This window comes from Impatiens glandulifera, chromosome 2 (genome assembly GCF_907164915.1).
Source record: "Impatiens glandulifera chromosome 2, dImpGla2.1, whole genome shotgun sequence".
NCBI lineage: Eukaryota > Viridiplantae > Streptophyta > Magnoliopsida > Ericales > Balsaminaceae > Impatiens > Impatiens glandulifera.
This window is the reverse complement of record NC_061863.1, coordinates 19,913,642-19,931,419: the sequence shown is the minus strand read 5'-3', so window position 1 is coordinate 19,931,419 and position 17,778 is coordinate 19,913,642. Positions and strand designations below refer to the sequence as shown.

General features: G+C 26.4%; 1 protein-coding gene across 1 annotated transcript; it reads left to right on the top strand.

The window, feature by feature from the left end:
• The first annotated feature begins 13,751 nt into the window (after window positions 1-13,751).
• Window positions 13,752-16,941, top strand: LOC124927906 (epoxide hydrolase A-like). Its single transcript, XM_047468411.1, has 3 exons — window positions 13,752-14,216; window positions 15,582-15,826; window positions 16,665-16,941. Exons 1-3 carry the CDS (start codon window positions 13,752-13,754, stop codon window positions 16,927-16,929), a joined length of 975 nt encoding a protein of 324 aa, XP_047324367.1. The 3' UTR covers window positions 16,930-16,941.
• Window positions 16,942-17,778: the final 837 nt, after the last annotated feature.

The following is a 17,778-nucleotide window of genomic DNA, read 5'->3' as shown; positions in this document are numbered from 1 at the left end:
TTTCAATAAGGGTTTGTTTGTTGTTTTTTTCTGAACCCTAATGCCTTTAAAATGACTGATATTCTTTAGGTATATCCACCATAGTTATCATCTGCAACAGGTACTAGTATTTAAATATTGATGTTTCAATATTTTAAATTAAATTAAATATAGAAGCATGACTAGGCCCGGAAGAATAATTGGTTAAAACCCAAACGTAATACAACCGATTTTCAAAAGTTAACTTTATAAGTAGAGACAGTTTTCGGACAAGTACGGAGGATGAAGCGCGAAAACCCTTTCTCGAGTATCACCAAACTTCAAACTAAAAACGAAACTCTAGTATAAAATACGTTTGTATACATACACATTTTTTTATTGATTTAAAAAAAAAAATCATTTGGCGATTCTGTCTTTAAATAAATAATATTTTCTTAAATTAATTATGTTTAATTAATTTAAATTGGATTTCAAATCAAAGCGTCATTTAATTATTTTTACATAATTAATTTTAAAAACGAACAAATATTATCAAAATCTTTTAAAACTAATCTTTTATTTTATTTTTTTATTTTTTATGTTTTATTTTAAAATAAGTCTGACACGCAAACCAATAATGAAACCATGGAGTCCCCTTCCGTATTGTCACGTGTCAGCCAAACATGTGATAAGCTATGAAAATAAGAGGGATTTTCGTGGGTTACAAGTACAATTTTTAATTATTTGTTAAATATTTATTATATTAATTTACAAGTTATTTTAGTTTTTATTTTTTATTAAAAAATATATGTTTAATTATTAAATTAATATTACTGTTTAATTAAAAGCAATAATTTTTTTAAATATTATTCAGTTTAATAATAATTATAATAATAATAATAAATTCATTAAAATAATTGTAAATTAAAAAACTCAAAACCTAAAATTCAAAAGGGTTAAAAGTACAAAAGCTTAAAAATACATGTGTCTCAATAAAATTTAAATATTGAAGTTAATAAAACTATATTTTAAACATATTTTATTAATACATAAAATAAAATAATAAAATACTTTACAAAAATCTTATAATTAATATAAAATTTATATATATGATGCTTAATTTTAAAGTGTCCGGATTGTCGGGTTAAGAGTTGTGGTTATGGCTGCAAATGAGTCAAGCTGCTCGTGAGCTACTCGCGAGCCGCTCGGTCAAAGGTCGACTTGAGCTTGACTTTAATCGAGTTCGAGCCGAGATCGAGCCGTCTCGTTTAATATTCGAGTCGAACTCGAGCTCATATAATACTTGCTCGATTGTTTGTTGAGTTTTTTCGAACCAAATAATATAATATTTTTTATTTATTTAATATTAAAATTTAATACAATATTCTTTTTCTTTTCTCTCTTTTTTCAAAGCCCATAATAGGCCCAATCTATATTATTATATTATATTATCTAAAATAAAACCATAATTTCTAGTGTATCAATCTACAATCTACAATCTACATGACTCTCCATTTTCACAATTTCTTCTTTTTCATCATCATCACCATTTCATCTTTTTCTTCTTCACAATTTCATCATCTTCTTCTTTTTTCCGTATTCACTATTTCTTTCACTCATTGATAATAGGTTGATTCAATTTTGTATATTATCTTTCATCTATAATATTTCTCTCATTCATTCACAAGACTTACAGATAAATTAAAATCTATTTATTTTCATTTGTAATAATATAGATAACTTTGATTTCCTTTTATATTATGAGAAACTTATATTTATATGATGAATATATAGAAACACTATTATATTATATTATATTATATTATATTATATTATATTATATTATATTATATTATATTATATTATATTATATATAAACGATAAAATTATATTAAAGGTGGATAAATATATAAACATTATTATATATAATGATTTTCAATTTATATTAGGGTTGATATATAATGATTTTCAATTTATATTAGAGTTGGATTAATGATAGAAAAAATGTGTGGATAAGGATATAATAATTAGTATATTATATAATATTAAAAGAGATAAAAAAAATTAATATATTATATATAATATTGAAAGAAATAAAAAATGTTAATATATTATATATAATAAAAAGTAAAAAAGTGTTAGTATATAATTTATATATAATATGAAGGGATAACAAATGATAGTATATATATTATATATAATATGTTGAGAAGAAAAAAGAATTTATAAGATTAATAATATATATAAAAAAAATAATAGATTCTAGTTATAAATAAGTTAATATAAAACCTGTATAATATTTTTTGGCTGACTTCTTAATATATAAGTTAAATTTTAGATATTTTATTAACATGTATTTTTATATTAATTATGCTTGAAGAATAGATTTAAAAAAGATTAATATATTGAATGTTTAAACAATTTATATTATTTTGTACTTTAATTGTAAAAATTTCACGTTTTAGAATTTTGATTAGTAATAGTGGTTTGATGTTTTAGATTTGGACTATCATTTATTAAATTTTGAATATTTATGATTGTTTCATATTTTTATTTTGAAATATCATTTTTTGAATGTTGAATATGTATGAAAGTTTAATATTTTCATTTTGAAAATAAATTTCAGTTCAAGTTCGAGCTCGAGCTCGAGTTCGAGCTTGAGTTTGAAAATTTAATTTTAGTTCAAAGTTTCGAGTCGAGCTGAGCTTGTAGATTAATAGTCGATCTCGAGCTCAAATTTATAAACTCGTTCGAGCTCGAGTTTGAGTCAAGCTAATAAATATTAAATCGAGTCGAGCTTGAGCTCAAGCTGGTTCGAGCTCGACTCGGCTCATTTGCAACCCTAGTTGTTATTAATTTGGATATATATTTGAGTGTAAATGAATACTTTAGTTCGATTGTGAGTTGACCACCCATAAACTTAAAACGGTTAAAAATAAAATAAAAAATATTATATGTTTGTTTCAAACTTGCAACCTAACAAAACAAATACAACCCTTTAAGTAACTAGGCTAATAAGACTTTATATTTTAAATTTAACATTAAATTTTATGAACGCGTGACATTTTAATAATATAAGTTCAACTTTTTAACTAACTAATATATATATATATATAGATGCTTAATTTCAAAATTTCTGGATTGCCGGGTTGAGAGCTGTGGTTAATTTAAATATATATGTGAGCGTAATGTATACTTGGATTGAATTATGGGTTAACATAAACTTAAAACGGTTATATATATATATATATATATATATATATATATATATATATATATATATATAATGATACTTAATTTCAAAGTGTCCGGATTGTCGAACTTTGGTTAATTTGAATATATATGTGAAAACAAACGTATACTTGGATCGGATTAGGGGTTGACCCGTCTATAAATTTAAAACGGTTAAAATAAAATTAAAAATATTATATGTATGTTTCAAACTTGGAACCTAACAAAAATAAGTAAAATAAAAAATTAATAAATTTTGTAAATAAAATTTTAATTATATTATATTAAAATAATAAATGTTTATTATATATTTTCAAATTCCTTCTCATTTAACTCTCTAACTAATAAATTAAATATACATAATCGCAAAAATTAATAAATTTTATAATTACAATTTAATTATATATATATATATAATAATGTTTGAAATCTAAATTACTTTGATGGTCAATGGAGACATGTGATTAACTTGAATATTAGCGTAAGAGTAAATGAGTATCAATTGGTTTGAATAAGAAAATAGATAAAACATTTTATGTTTCTTCTTTCATTATATATATATATATATATATATATATATATATATATATAATTCCACACCATTTTTAAAATAATGTATAAATATTTTTATTTTTATTTTTTATTTTTAACTAATAAATGAAAAATTAACCATTTAAGAATTAATCAATTTTTAGAATATATACTTAATTTAATTATGTTACTCTTATAGAATTATTTAATAAATATTTATATATATATATATATTAATAATTTTATTTGTATTAATTATTTTTATATTATTATTATTATTATTATATATATATATATATATATATATTTAAACTATTTTTTAAAATTATATTATATATATAATAATCTATTTAAAACTTAATTTACTATATATTTAAATAAAAATAAATTATTGATTTTGATTATTTGTCTAACATTTATATTTGACGAGTAACTAATATTTTTTATACGAAAAAAATAGTTAAAAATAAATTAATCTTTTTAATTGTTCATCTACATTTTATATTTAACACAAAATAATAAATAATATTTTTAATATTGAAAATATAATTTTAGTTTATTAATAAAAAAATTTAATGTTATTTGTGAAATTTATTAAAAAAATCAAAAAATCAAAATTTTGAAATTTTATTAGTTATAATATATATATATATATATATATATAACAACATGCATACACAAAATTATAAATAAAACACATAATCATAAATGATCGGATGGTTAAAGTGATCATCTTTTACACTCGAGACAAGAGTTTGAATCATGGAAATTTAAGTAAATTATATGTGTGGATAAGAAGACGATAACAAATGAGAAGTGGTTGATTTGACCAGGGATAAATATATGAATGTGATCGATAGAGATTTTGTGGTTGGTTTGCTGAGGAATAAGATGAGAGATTGGTAATAAGATAGACTGATTGAAAAAACAAAAAATATTGGTGGTTAAATATATGAATGTGATTGTTGGTCTACCGAAAAAGTTAAGGTAAAAAGGTTAGTGATATGATGAGATTGTTGGTTTGTCAAAAGTGAAATTAAAAGATGTTGGTACTATTAAGATAGTTGAGTACAAAAATGAGGTTACAAAATTAGTAATATGATCTGTCTATTATGGATAGTAAGAAATGATAAATGAGAAGTGGTTGATTTGACCAGGGATAAGAGGTTGGTGGATTGTGAGGTCGATAGAGATTTTGTGGTTGGTTTTTTGAGGAATAAGATGAGAGATTGGTAATATGATAGACTGATTGAAAAAACAAAAAATATTGGTGGTTAAATATATGAATGCGATTGTTGGTCTATCGAAAAAGTTAAGGTAAAGAGGTTAGTGATATGATGAGATTGTTGGTTTGTCAAAAGTGAAATTAAAAAATGTTGGTACTATTAAGATAGTTGAGTACAAAAATGAGGTTACAAAATTAGTAATATGATATGTCTATTATGTAAGAAATAATACTTTTTGTTGACCGAGAAATGAGGGTAAAATTGGTAAACTAATGAGAAAAAATTAAATGAATGTCTCCTTATCAAATTTGTTATCCTTTTTCTCTTTTTTGATAAATAACAAAAACAACGTTAAATGAGAGGAGTAAAATGACCATTAGATTGTCTCAACCATTGAAGCCTCTCATGTTCATACCATAGATAGTATCGACGAAAAAGATGATGAAGACGATAAAAACGATAATGATGATGGCGACGATAAATATGTGAAAATTGTCTATTTCAACTTTGTAAATGTGAATTTTATTTATCAAAAGGACATTAGACTAGTTTAATTAAAAATAATTAAAAACTACCTTATGACTAAGAATATGAAAGTTCATAATTCATATCATTAAATATATAAAAAAAAAGCCTAACAAGAAATTAATATTTGTCATAATTAAAAAAAAAGTTACCAATTTTTCTTTTGACAAATGTACGCTCAATATATGGTTTCAAACTTTCAATTCTTAAATTGCTCTCCTGCTCCACCATCCGCAAAAGAAAAAATAGTCAAATTGGCAGAGTTTCAGTTTCGGCAAGTTTTTAATGCCACTTTCAGGACTTGGGCGGTGGTGGGCCTACATAACCGCAGGTGAATCAACACACTTCTCAATCTATGCCTTTTTGATCAAGGAAATATGATTTTATATAATATTGTGATATATAAAATTTCAATTATATTTAGTAATTCCATTATACAATAATTTTCTATTCAGAAAATGAAATTATTATAAAAAATAACTTATATCAAAAAAATTTCGAGTTCGTCTCAATGATAATTTTGAGTTGTTAATTATATCAATTATATATCCATACAAAAAATATATAATTATAAATCAACGATATTAAATGGTTTACAGATTAAAGTGTTAAGAATATACAATAAAGACAGATGTTCAAAGTGAGAGTAAAAGATGAGTCGGGGAGCAAGTGCTCAAAATAAATTCACAAAATTAGTAATAAGAGTTCGATTAAAAAATAAAGAATATTAGTTGTTAAATATGTGAATGAAATGATTGAGTGATAAAAATAAGAGGTCATTCATGATAAGATTGTTGTGTGCAAAAATTTTAAATTTTGACGAGATTAGTAATGAGAAATCTATTGAGAAATATATATATAATAATAATACTTAAAGTCAATAAATACCACATTAATCCACGTCAATATATATATAACTCACGTTATTAAGTATTTTCTCTCATCTTTCATACTCTCTATTTCTTAATTAAATTTTATTTTTCATTACTATATATATATATATATATATATATATATATATATATATATATATATATATATATATATATATATATATATATATATATATATATATATATATATATATATATATATATATATATATATATATATATATATATATATATATATATTTCTTTACCCTATATCATTTAAAAAATTATCTATATTAATATTAATTTAAAATATAAACAATTTTTTTTTTATAAATACACCTACATTCATAATTTTTATATTTATATATATAAACAATTTTTTTTTTTTTTATAAATGCACCTACATTTATAATTTTATATTTATTTGTTACCTTATATATATATTATATTATTTTTCATCATTATTTTTGGGAAAACAGTTTAGTGTCATTTCATTAAAAAAAATCAAAAAAGGAAAAATACAAAAGTTTAAGATTATATCTAGACAATTTTTAGATTTGACAATGAAACAAGAATTGAATTATAGACGACAACAACAACAATCAATTAACGCCTATAACGTTTTTACTTTGATTTTATTTGTGACTTTCTCAAACAAAATATCACATATCTAACATAGCTTTCTATTATCTTCATTCATTTCGATTCCTCTCCAAGATTGAATGAGTGCATTTTCATCTGAAGTTATATCTTCCCAAATATTTTTAACAGTTCTACTTCTTCCACTATGAGTTCTTGAATTTCTTTCTTTCCAGATATTGTAGATTACTGCTCCAAAGTAGCATTTCAGCATATTTACATAGAAGGATCTTCCTTTTGCTTTATTCTTCATCCACTCTTGGATTTCTTCCCATGTTCCTTGAAAATTGATGATGTTCATGTTTGCAGCATACATCCTCCAGATTTGTATTACAAAAGAGAATTCCTCAAATAAATGGTTTATGCTTTCCTTAACTCCCGAACATAGGACACAATTGATATTATAAATGTTTATATATTTTCGAATTCTGTCTTTTGTTGTGAACCTTTTCCTGTATACCAGCCAAAGAATAAATTGGTGACGAGGAATGATCTTTGGAGACCATACCACATTATGTCAATCTACCTCATGTCTTCTTGTTCTAACCATTTCTTATGTCTTTCTTATAATGAACTTCTCGTTGTTTTCTGTTTTCCAGCATATTTCATCATTTCTTTCATTGAGTTGTTTCTGTCTCATTAGGTTTAAGATTCTATCACCTTCTGGAATACGCCTCAGAAGTGAATCAAATTTACCTTCATAGATGTCTCTAAATGAGTGTTTGATGCATTCTCTTCTAACTCTGTTTCCTTGCGTTTCTTCTTTGAATATAATGAGAATATTATTCAGCCAAGGATCATGCTAGAATAGTACCCCTCTTCCATTTCCATCATTAATTTTATATAAATACATTTTATCTTTTATCATACATTTTTTCTCTCATTATGTATATATATAATATTTTCTTTATGAGTATAAATAATTTTTATGTTAATATAAAAATTAACTAATTGGTAATAAATATTAAATACAAAATATATATACATACACAAAATAGAAAAATTATTTCAAGAATCATAAGTGGTCTAACAGATTAAGTGTTCACATTTTATGCTTAAGACTAGGGTTCGAATCTTAAAACATGCAAATTTATATTTTCAAGAATGTATTCTTGACTATAATATATGGTGGCCAAACTTTTAAACAGATGATAGGCATATAAAAGTGTGAGGTCAGAATTAGTGGTTGGTTTGGCGAGTATTTGAAAGTGTGAGGTCACGAGATGGAGGTCAGAATTAATGGTTGATTTGGCGAGAATTTGAAAGTTTGAGGTCACAAGATGGAGGTCGGGTGGTATGTGGTTTGTCGAGTGTGAGGTTAGAATTAATGGTTGGTTTGACGAGCATTTGAAAGTGTGAGGTCACAAGATAAATGTCGGGTGGTGGTACCTAATATATATTATATTATTTTTCATCATTAATTTTATATAAATACATTTTATCTTTTATCATACATTTTTTCTCTCATCGTATATATATAATATCTTCTTGATGAGTATAAATAATTTTTATATTAATATAAAAATTAACTAATTGGTAATAAATAATAAATACAAAATATATATACATACACAAAATATTAAAATTATTTTAACAATCATAAGTCGTCTAGCGGTTTAAGTGTTTACATTTAATGATTAAGACCAGAGTTTGAAAACCAACTATAATATATGGTGGCACAACTTTTAAACAAATGATAGAAATCTGAAAGTGTGAGGTCAGAATTAGTGATTAGTTTGGCGAGCATTTGAAAGTGTGAGGTCATAAGATAAATGTCGGGTGGTGGGTGGTTTGTTGAGTATGAGGTCGGAATTACTGGTTGATATGACGAGCATTTGAAAGTGTGAGGTCACGAGATGGAGGTCGGGTGGTGGATAGTTTGTCGAGTGTGAGGTCAAAATTAGTGGTTAGTTTGGAGAGATTTTGAAAGTGTGAGGTCACAGTTAGAGGTCGTGCGGTGGTGGTTTGTCGAATGTGAGGTTGGAATTAATAGTTGGTTTGATGAACATTTGAAAGTGTGAGGTCACGAGATGAATATCGGGTGGTGGTTATTGGATGGTTTGACGTTGGATAAGAGGTCTGTGATCAATTATGATTGATTGTTGATTTGTTGACGTGGGAGTAAAAGAGAGGTTGACTAAGATTGGTGAGTGGTTTGTCAAGGGATAGAGGCATATAAAAAAGTGTGAGTCACAAGATTAAGGTCAGTGGGTGGTTTGCCAATGAGATATATAGACATATGAAAAAGTGTGAGTCACAAGATGATGATAAATTGGAGGGTTAGTGGTTGAGTTTGACGAGATATAAGAGGTATGTCATCAATTGAGGTTGACTAAGATTGGTGGATGGTTTATCGAGTGGATAAAAAATGCATTTGAAAAAGTGTGAGTCACAAGATGAGGGCAACTGAGGGGTTAGGTCGACTAAGATTGGTGGGTGGTTTGTCGAGTGGATAAAAAATAAATATGAAAAAATGTGAGTCACAAGATGATGGTCAATTGAGGGTTTAAGTGGATGCGCTGAGGGGATAAAATATATGTTAATATTAAATTTAAGATTAAACTTAAATTTTATAAACTAAAACCAATTTTAAATTAATTAAATTTGAATAATATTAATTTTATATAAAAATTTTATAGATAAATAATATTTTATATATTCTTATCTGTGCAAATGCACGAGATTCATGCTAGTAAGGGATGATAACGGTTATATACGTGAATGAGATGCTTGGTTGATCGAAATAAGAAAAAGCCATTAATAATGTAATAATTAAGTGCAAAATGCTCGAAGTGAGATTACAAAGATTGGTAAGTCGAAATGTGTATATTATAGTCGAGTTAAGAAAGATGAGGTAAGAGGTAATCGTGAGAATGATTGAGTACTTAGAATAAAAAAATCTTGTGATTTTTTAAGGTGAGTTGTGTATATACTCAAATTTTATTCACCAAATTTTATTTATTTAAATTATGTCAAGCTAATAAATAATTTTTTAAATTAATATGTGGATTGCACAGATAAATAAATAAATAAATATTTTTGAGACGATGTCGTCTCTCGACCGCATTACAAAACAATTAATTTCATACTATATTTTAAACAAAACCCAAAGTGTATAAAAAATAAACAAGTTGTTAAATAGGTTAGTTTTGATGAACTTATCTATTATTAATGTTATTTTATTTGTTTTTACGTATTTGAAAAAAAAAAAAAGAGTTGGCCACATAGTTGTGTGTTGGCGAGCCACCAAGCGACCTAGTCAAAGAACCAAAGTGTGGGCCAATGGGTGCATGACCAAAACCCAGACTCAGGCCTAGACGGGTTGGTCAATGGACCTGTGTGCAGTCAAGACACGGTCTAGGCATGGAGGACCTGAATCTAGACGTGGAACCTATGCTCAGGCCAAGGTAGGCTAGCTAGGCAGCGAACCCAGGCCCATGCCCGAATGGAACGCCCGACAACGATAGGTCCATGCATGGACGCAAGCGAGCGTCCCAGGCCCATGTAGAAGGTTGGGCCTCGTTCTTGCAACATAGATCCCTTCTTCGTGCAACCGACATGTAGAAGCATATTTTCATTTGATTTTAGTGGAAATTGATAACTTAACCATTTTGGACCAAATCGACCTTAAAAAATATTGCCCAAAAATATAAGGATTAAAAATATTTCAACTAATTCGATAAAGGAGAACCAATCATTTTGAATTTCTCTCTATAAGCATTGCCCAAAGAACATTTGAGAAATTGTAGCAACTAGTATTGGAATTGGCTCATGCCCTCTTTCCAATAGCCTATAAATATCACACGAGGAGACTTCACAATGAAACACTAGTCGAGAACCTCTCAAATTGATTTCACCATTCTCACTCTTAACATTTGTTTTGAAGATGTTTAGGTGTTGTTGTTAGGAACTTGGGAACTTGCATACTCTCTCCAAGCTAGGGCTTCAAATGAGTCAAGCTGCTCGTCAGCCGCTCGGTCAAAGCTTTACTTGAGTTTGACTTTGACCGAGTTCGAATTCAAGCGAGCTCGAGCCGACTCGTTTAATATTTGAGGCGAGCTCGAGCTCATATAATACTTGCGCGATGGTTTGTCGAGTTTTTTATAGCCTTAAAATATAATATATATATATATATATATATATATATATATATATATATATATATATATATATATATATATATATATATATATATATATATATTATTTATTTAATGTGAAAACTCAAAATTTAAATAATATTTTTTACTTCTTTCTCTTTGTCTCCAAAGCTGATATGAAGACACACAATCATTAAAGTAAACCCTAATCATAATATATCTACGTGACTCTTTCGTTCTTTTTTATTCTTTCACAAATTTTTCACTCATTCCTCACCATTTCATTCACTCTTCATCTCTTCATTCATTCTTCACCATTTCTTTCGCTCTCCATCTCTTCTTCTTCCGTCTTCACAATTTCTTTCACTCTTCATCTATTATTTTTCTTCTTTTTCAGTCTTCATCTCTCATTCATTCACAAGAGGCCTACATGTAATTACAATTTAATTTCACTTTTATAATAACTATTATTTTTACTTTTAGATAACTTTGATTTCTTTTTTGTTTTAAAAAAATTCAGTAACAAAGAAGAAAAAAACAATTTTGTTGGTTAACTCATCGGTAAGTCGTGCTCATCCTTTTTTCATGTATTAAGAGAAACGTATACTTATATATATTTTTTTCATGTATTAGGACTTAGGAGAAACTTATGCTTGATTCCTATCCAAATATGATTGATTGATTATAAAAAAAAGAAAAAAAAAAACGACCAATAATTTTAGGAATATAATAATTATTATATTATATATAATATTGAAAGAGATAAAAAAATGTTAATATATTATATATAATAAAAATATATTATATATAATATTAAAAGAGATTAAAAAAAATATTATCTTATATATAATAAAAATAAATATTAGGGACATAATAATTAATTTAGTATAATATATATTGGAAGAAATAAAAATGATTACTATATTATATATAATAAAAATATATTACATATAATATTGAAAAAGATAAAAAAAAATGTTAATATATTTATATATAATAAAAATAAATATTAAAAATATAATAATTAGTATATTATATATAATATTGAAGGAAGATAAGAAATTATTTATATATTATATATTATAAAAGTATATTATTTATAATATTTAAAGAGATAAAAAAAATGTTAATATATTTTATATAATAAAAATATTTATATATAATATTTAAATAGATTAAAAAAAGTTAATATATATTATATATACTATGGAGAGAAGTAAAAAGTTAGTATATATATTATATATAATATGTTATTGATATTTGCCTCTTAAAATAAATTAAATTTTAATTATTTGTTTTATTATTTATTTTTTATATTAATTATTTTTAAGATTAAACATTTTATATTATTAAATGTAAGTAGTTGTACGTGTGCTATGATCGAAAAATATGCGTTAAAAAAGATTAATATATTGAATATTCAAACAATTTATATAGTTTTATACTTTAATTTTGGAATTTTATGTTTTAGAACTTTGATTAATAACCGGTGATTTAATATTTTGGACTATCATGTTTTTAAATTTTGAATAGTTATGATTGTTTTATATTTTAATTTTGAAATATCATATTTTAAATGTTGAATATATATGAAAGTTTGATATTTTAATTTTGAAAATATATTTGGTTTCAGTTCGAGTTCGAGCTCGAGCTCGAGTTTGAAAATTTATTTATTTTCAAATTTTTCGAGTCGAGTCGAGTTTATAGGTTAATAGTCGAGTTGAGTTCGAACTCAAATTTATAAACTCGTTCGAGTTCAAGCTCGAGTTCGAGTCAAACTAATAAATACTAAATCGAGTCGAGCTATGTTCCACTCATTTGCAGACCTATTTTATCTTAAAAATATTAATTAAAAATACATTTATATTTTTATCTTAAATTTAAAATGAATTAAAATTTCCAAATACATATTTTAATCCGATTCTACTTTAAAAATCTATAAACATATAATATTTATCAATTTAATTATACATATATTAAATGATTTTTTACTATGATATTCATTATTATCTTTTATAATTTTATATAAACTATGGATGTTTCACAATTTGGTTATACTTGATTAATTATATTATTAATCTTTATATCCAATAGCACCAACTTAAATGATAAATGATGCAAATTGATTTATTTCACCTTACCAATTATTAAGGGTGGATATTTTATTTTTCACTTTATGCAAAAATTCTTTAATTTTTTTTACCATATTTAATTATCCACATCTATCTATTTAATACATAATTCAATCCACATTATAAAGATTTAACAAATATTTATCTTAATACTCTAAGAAATTTAATTATTTTCTATAATAAAGAGTAAATTATTTTTTACCATATTTAATTAATTAACCGCATCTATCTATTTAATGCATAATCCAATCCCTATTACAAAGGATTAACAAATATTTAACTATTAAGCATCATTTTGATGATTTGATTCAAAACATTATTATTTATTATTCCTTTTCCTCAAATACACAATTATTATTCTACTAATCCAAGATCAAACAAGCCCTTCTCCTCTTAATTCATCTATTTATTAGATAAGTTGTTGAATGGTGGCAGGAAAGAAAGAATTGAATCATACCCACTACAATTTACAAGACAGTTCCCCAAACAGTGAGTAAAGAAGAGAGCTAGAGAGAGAAAAAGAAAGAAAGAAGAAATGGAAGGGATAAAACACAAGACGATTAATGTGAACGGAATAAGCATGCATGTAGCAGAAAAAGGGGAGGGACCGGTGGTTCTATTGCTCCATGGTTTCCCTGAGTTTTGGTACACTTGGCGTCACCAAATCACAGCACTTGCGGCCTCAGGATACCGTGCTGTGGCACCGGACTTACGTGGGTATGGAGATACAGAAGCTCCGGCGAGCATCACAAGTTACACATGTCATCATGTGGTTGGGGATCTGGTGGGTCTTATAAAGTCTTTGGGAGAGGAAAAAGTGTTTCTTGTGGCACATGACTGGGGAGCTTTAATAGGATGGTATTTGTGTTTGTTTAGACCTGATTTGATCAAAGCTTTCATTTCAATTACTGTTCCATTCAGACCTAGACTTCTTAATATTAAACCTGTTGCGGCCATGCGTGCGTTCTTTGGAGATGATTATTATATGTGCAGATTTCAGGTTCTCTTTTCTCCTTCCTTTTTCTTTTCTTTCTGTTTTCTTAGGCTTTTTTTAGGGTTGAATAATATGAAAGTTGGATTATTGATGAGAAAGTTTAAATAGTTTTAATATTTAATGAAAAGATATTTATTTTAAAATATAATATATAGTATTTTAATTGATTTGATTGATGAAAATATAAGTGAGAGAATTATTTAAATGATTGAAGAGCTACTTGGCTTATAAATTAATTAACTTTTTTTTTAAATACTTTTAGTCACAAATCTTATTTTATTTGTAGATTTCTCATTTAATTATTTTTTTTTATCCTTTTTTCTACTTATATTATTTCAAATTATAATTTTTTTCATTTTTTGTTTTATAGTTAAGATATATATAGTCATAATGAAGAGAAAAACTATTAATGACCTGCATTTGCAATAAATAACCAACCTATCCACAAAGAACAAAAAGTTGCTAGTTAGGGTTTCATTAGTTTTGGTAGGTTTTATTGCCACTTTCATGACATGGGTCTACAATAACCAGAGGTGAATTAATATGGAGGCCTTGTTTGGAAACTTTTTTTCTTTTCTATTTTGAATTTTGGCAAGAATTACTAGGCCTTGTTTGATGAAACATAATTGGATCTAATTCAAATAATAAAATATAATATTTTAATATATTAAAGACAAATATGTTTAATAATTTAATTATTATTTTTTTTCAAAAGTGGAATTATTAAAAAATAATTTACATCAAACAACCTTTACAACTATATTTTATCTTAGTTTTTTTAGGATTTTATTAGATTTTGTGTAACAAAAATCTTACTTGATAAAGAAAATTAGCCACTTGAGATTTGTTTAAGATAAATATTTAATTTTTAATTTAAAGTATAAATTTAATAAATATAAAATAAGAATATCTTAATATTTTAGCTGATAAATTTAGTTATTAAATATTATATACTAACAAAATAAAGTTGTTAAAAAAACAAATTTTTTTCCAAAAAGTCGTAAAAAAACAAAATGAAAAATGAGCTTAATTATAATTTTTTATACTAGACCAACATAAATAAAAATTCTATTACCAATGATTTTTTTAATATTTTTTTTATTAAGTATTAGAAAATTATAAAAAATAATAATTTATTCTCCATCCAATTTAAGATTCATAACAAAATCAAGAAAGTGTACACATACCAATAAATTTTCCACTTATTTGAGATTATTTAAAAACAATCTATTAAAATATGAAATATGTTTCATTTTTCTATATTATTTTAAAATATTGATAATTTTTGTTTTTAGCAAATAATTGAATTTTACATCCATTTTCTTTAATCCAAAAAAGCAATAAAATTTAGATCCAAATAATCATGGACAGGTACCAGGGGAGATTGAAGGTGAGATAGCTGAGTATGGAACGCGTCAAGTACTAAAGAAGATCCTAACAGATCGTATTCCAGGGCCCCCTCTCCTACCCAAGGGTAACCCTTTCGGCATTTCAAGCGATTTTCTTTCCTCCACATTACCTTCTTGGCTTTCGGAGGATGATCTAAGTTTCTATGCCGACAAGTATGACCAGAAAGGCTTCACTGGAGGACTCAATTACTACCGAGCTTTAGATTTGTAAGTATGATCATGAGACCGGTCATTAGATTTGGGTTGTCTTAACCAACCCAAAAAAATAAATTTGTTCTTAATTATACTTTGTTTCATTAGAAATATTTTATGTTAAGTGAATAATTATAATAAGAAGTTTGGTATTACAAATGAAAATTTAGTTTAGTTGGTTAAATATTAAGTTAACATATATTGTGGCTCTATGTAGAGTAGGTCGTCTAGTTGATCTTACTCAGGGTCGGTAGTGAATAATGTAGCCGAGACTTCAAACCTTGTTAACGTATTTTTTATTTTGAGTGCCTATGGGAGGGATGACTTTAAACTGCCCGCTTGGTTGGCTTGACTTAGGGGCCTTAGTTCAAATTTTTTTGGCAGATTTACGTGTCTCTATATGTGTTACATTTCAAAACTTAGTTTATTTTATAATTAATATCAGTCCTATATCAACATTTAATGTGTAATTTTTCCAATTGTTTTAAAGTGTGCTACATTCAGGAAACTGCTTTGGAGACAGATCTGCCCGTAAACTTTGTTAGTCCATTTTTATTTATTTTTTCTTATTTTGGGTGCTTGTGGGATGGGATGGCCCTAGGCGTCTGCATGGTTGGCCTTATTTTAGTGCCATCTTTGAATATTGTGGACCAAAGTTCAAAAGTTGTTAGTGTATTTATTATTTTTATTTTGGGTGCCAATGAGAGGTGTGGTTTCTAGAGGGTCGCATGGTTGGCCTTACCTTATATCCGATCATGCTTGACTCGAGTGTGGATTATATATATAGACTCCCCTTGATCACATTCTCTTGTTATTTTTCTATTTTTGTTAATTGATGTCATATGGCATGCAGAAACTGGGATCTTACGGCTGCATGGGACGGAGCACAGGTGAAGGTGCCGGTGCAGTTCATAGTTGGTGACCTAGACATGATTTACACTACTCCAGGAGTGAAGGAGTATGTTCATGGAGGAAGCTTCAAGAGGGATGTGCCGTTACTTGATCAAATTATTGTAGTGGAAGGAGCTGGCCACTTCATTAATCAAGAAAAACCAGAGGAAATCAATGCCCACATCCTTCATTTCATTAACAAGTTTCAAGTGAACAACATTGCTTAGGTTTTCTTCACTATGCATGCATTACTGCATTTTATTGGAAGTTTTTGTCATGACCATTTGCCTGTTCTGTTATTGTTTTTAACTCTTTCCTTTTATTTCCAGTTGAGACAATTTCAGATGTTTGATTATGTTTTTGAGGGATCATTTGTGTCTGCTTCATTGGTTAAAATCTCATCTTATCTTCACTTGAGAACATCTCTTAAGTTTGATTAATTGTTTTCTTTAACAATTGCTATAAATCATAGATCTCCTTTCTAATATTTATCTCTTTAGTTTTCGAAAATTTTGCCCCTGAAAATGTCAATAAGTTCAAATAATCCGGAGAAAGTTTAAGAACCATTTTTCTTGAGTAAGGATTCAAGAACAACGATTCAACATCCTAACATTTTGACCCGATTTTAGCGTTTTCGATTTGTGATGAATTAATCGAATATACTACAATAGATAGTTCGACAATCAAATGTGAAATGTTCTCAAATCAACAAATCATCATAACATCATAACATGAAACCATTAAGGCTAAGAATATAAATTATTTCCTCCCCAAAAAATAGAAACTTACATTTTTGTTGATAAATAAAGTTATAGGGAGAATGGAAGTTTACTTATGATCGGTCTAGCAAACCGTATCCCAAAGCCTAAGAACAACATTAGCCCGAAAAATCCCAAAAAGCTTCCAGATGCAATGATGAAATTCCTCTCGCTTCTCTCTAGCCACTCTCTTTGCTTTTATCCTCGCATTCAATCTATATGGAGGATATGGGCGGGGAGATGCCGAAAACTGGTGTCCAAAGAGGTGAGGATGATGGTGGCTCCAGAATTTTATGTTTATGAAAATTTGATGAAGTG

What these genes read in the sequence shown, in the direction of transcription:
- LOC124927906 (XM_047468411.1), top strand. Translation starts at nt 13,752, where the DNA reads ATGGAAGGGATAAAACACAAGACGATTAATGTGAACGGAATAAGCATG. An exon ending in ATTATATGTGCAGATTTCAG is followed by an intron (nt 14,217 to 15,581) that starts GTTCTCTTTTCT and finishes AATCATGGACAG; the next exon opens with GTACCAGGGGAGATTGAAGG. An exon ending in TACTACCGAGCTTTAGATTT is followed by an intron (nt 15,827 to 16,664) that starts GTAAGTATGATC and finishes TATGGCATGCAG; the next exon opens with AAACTGGGATCTTACGGCTG.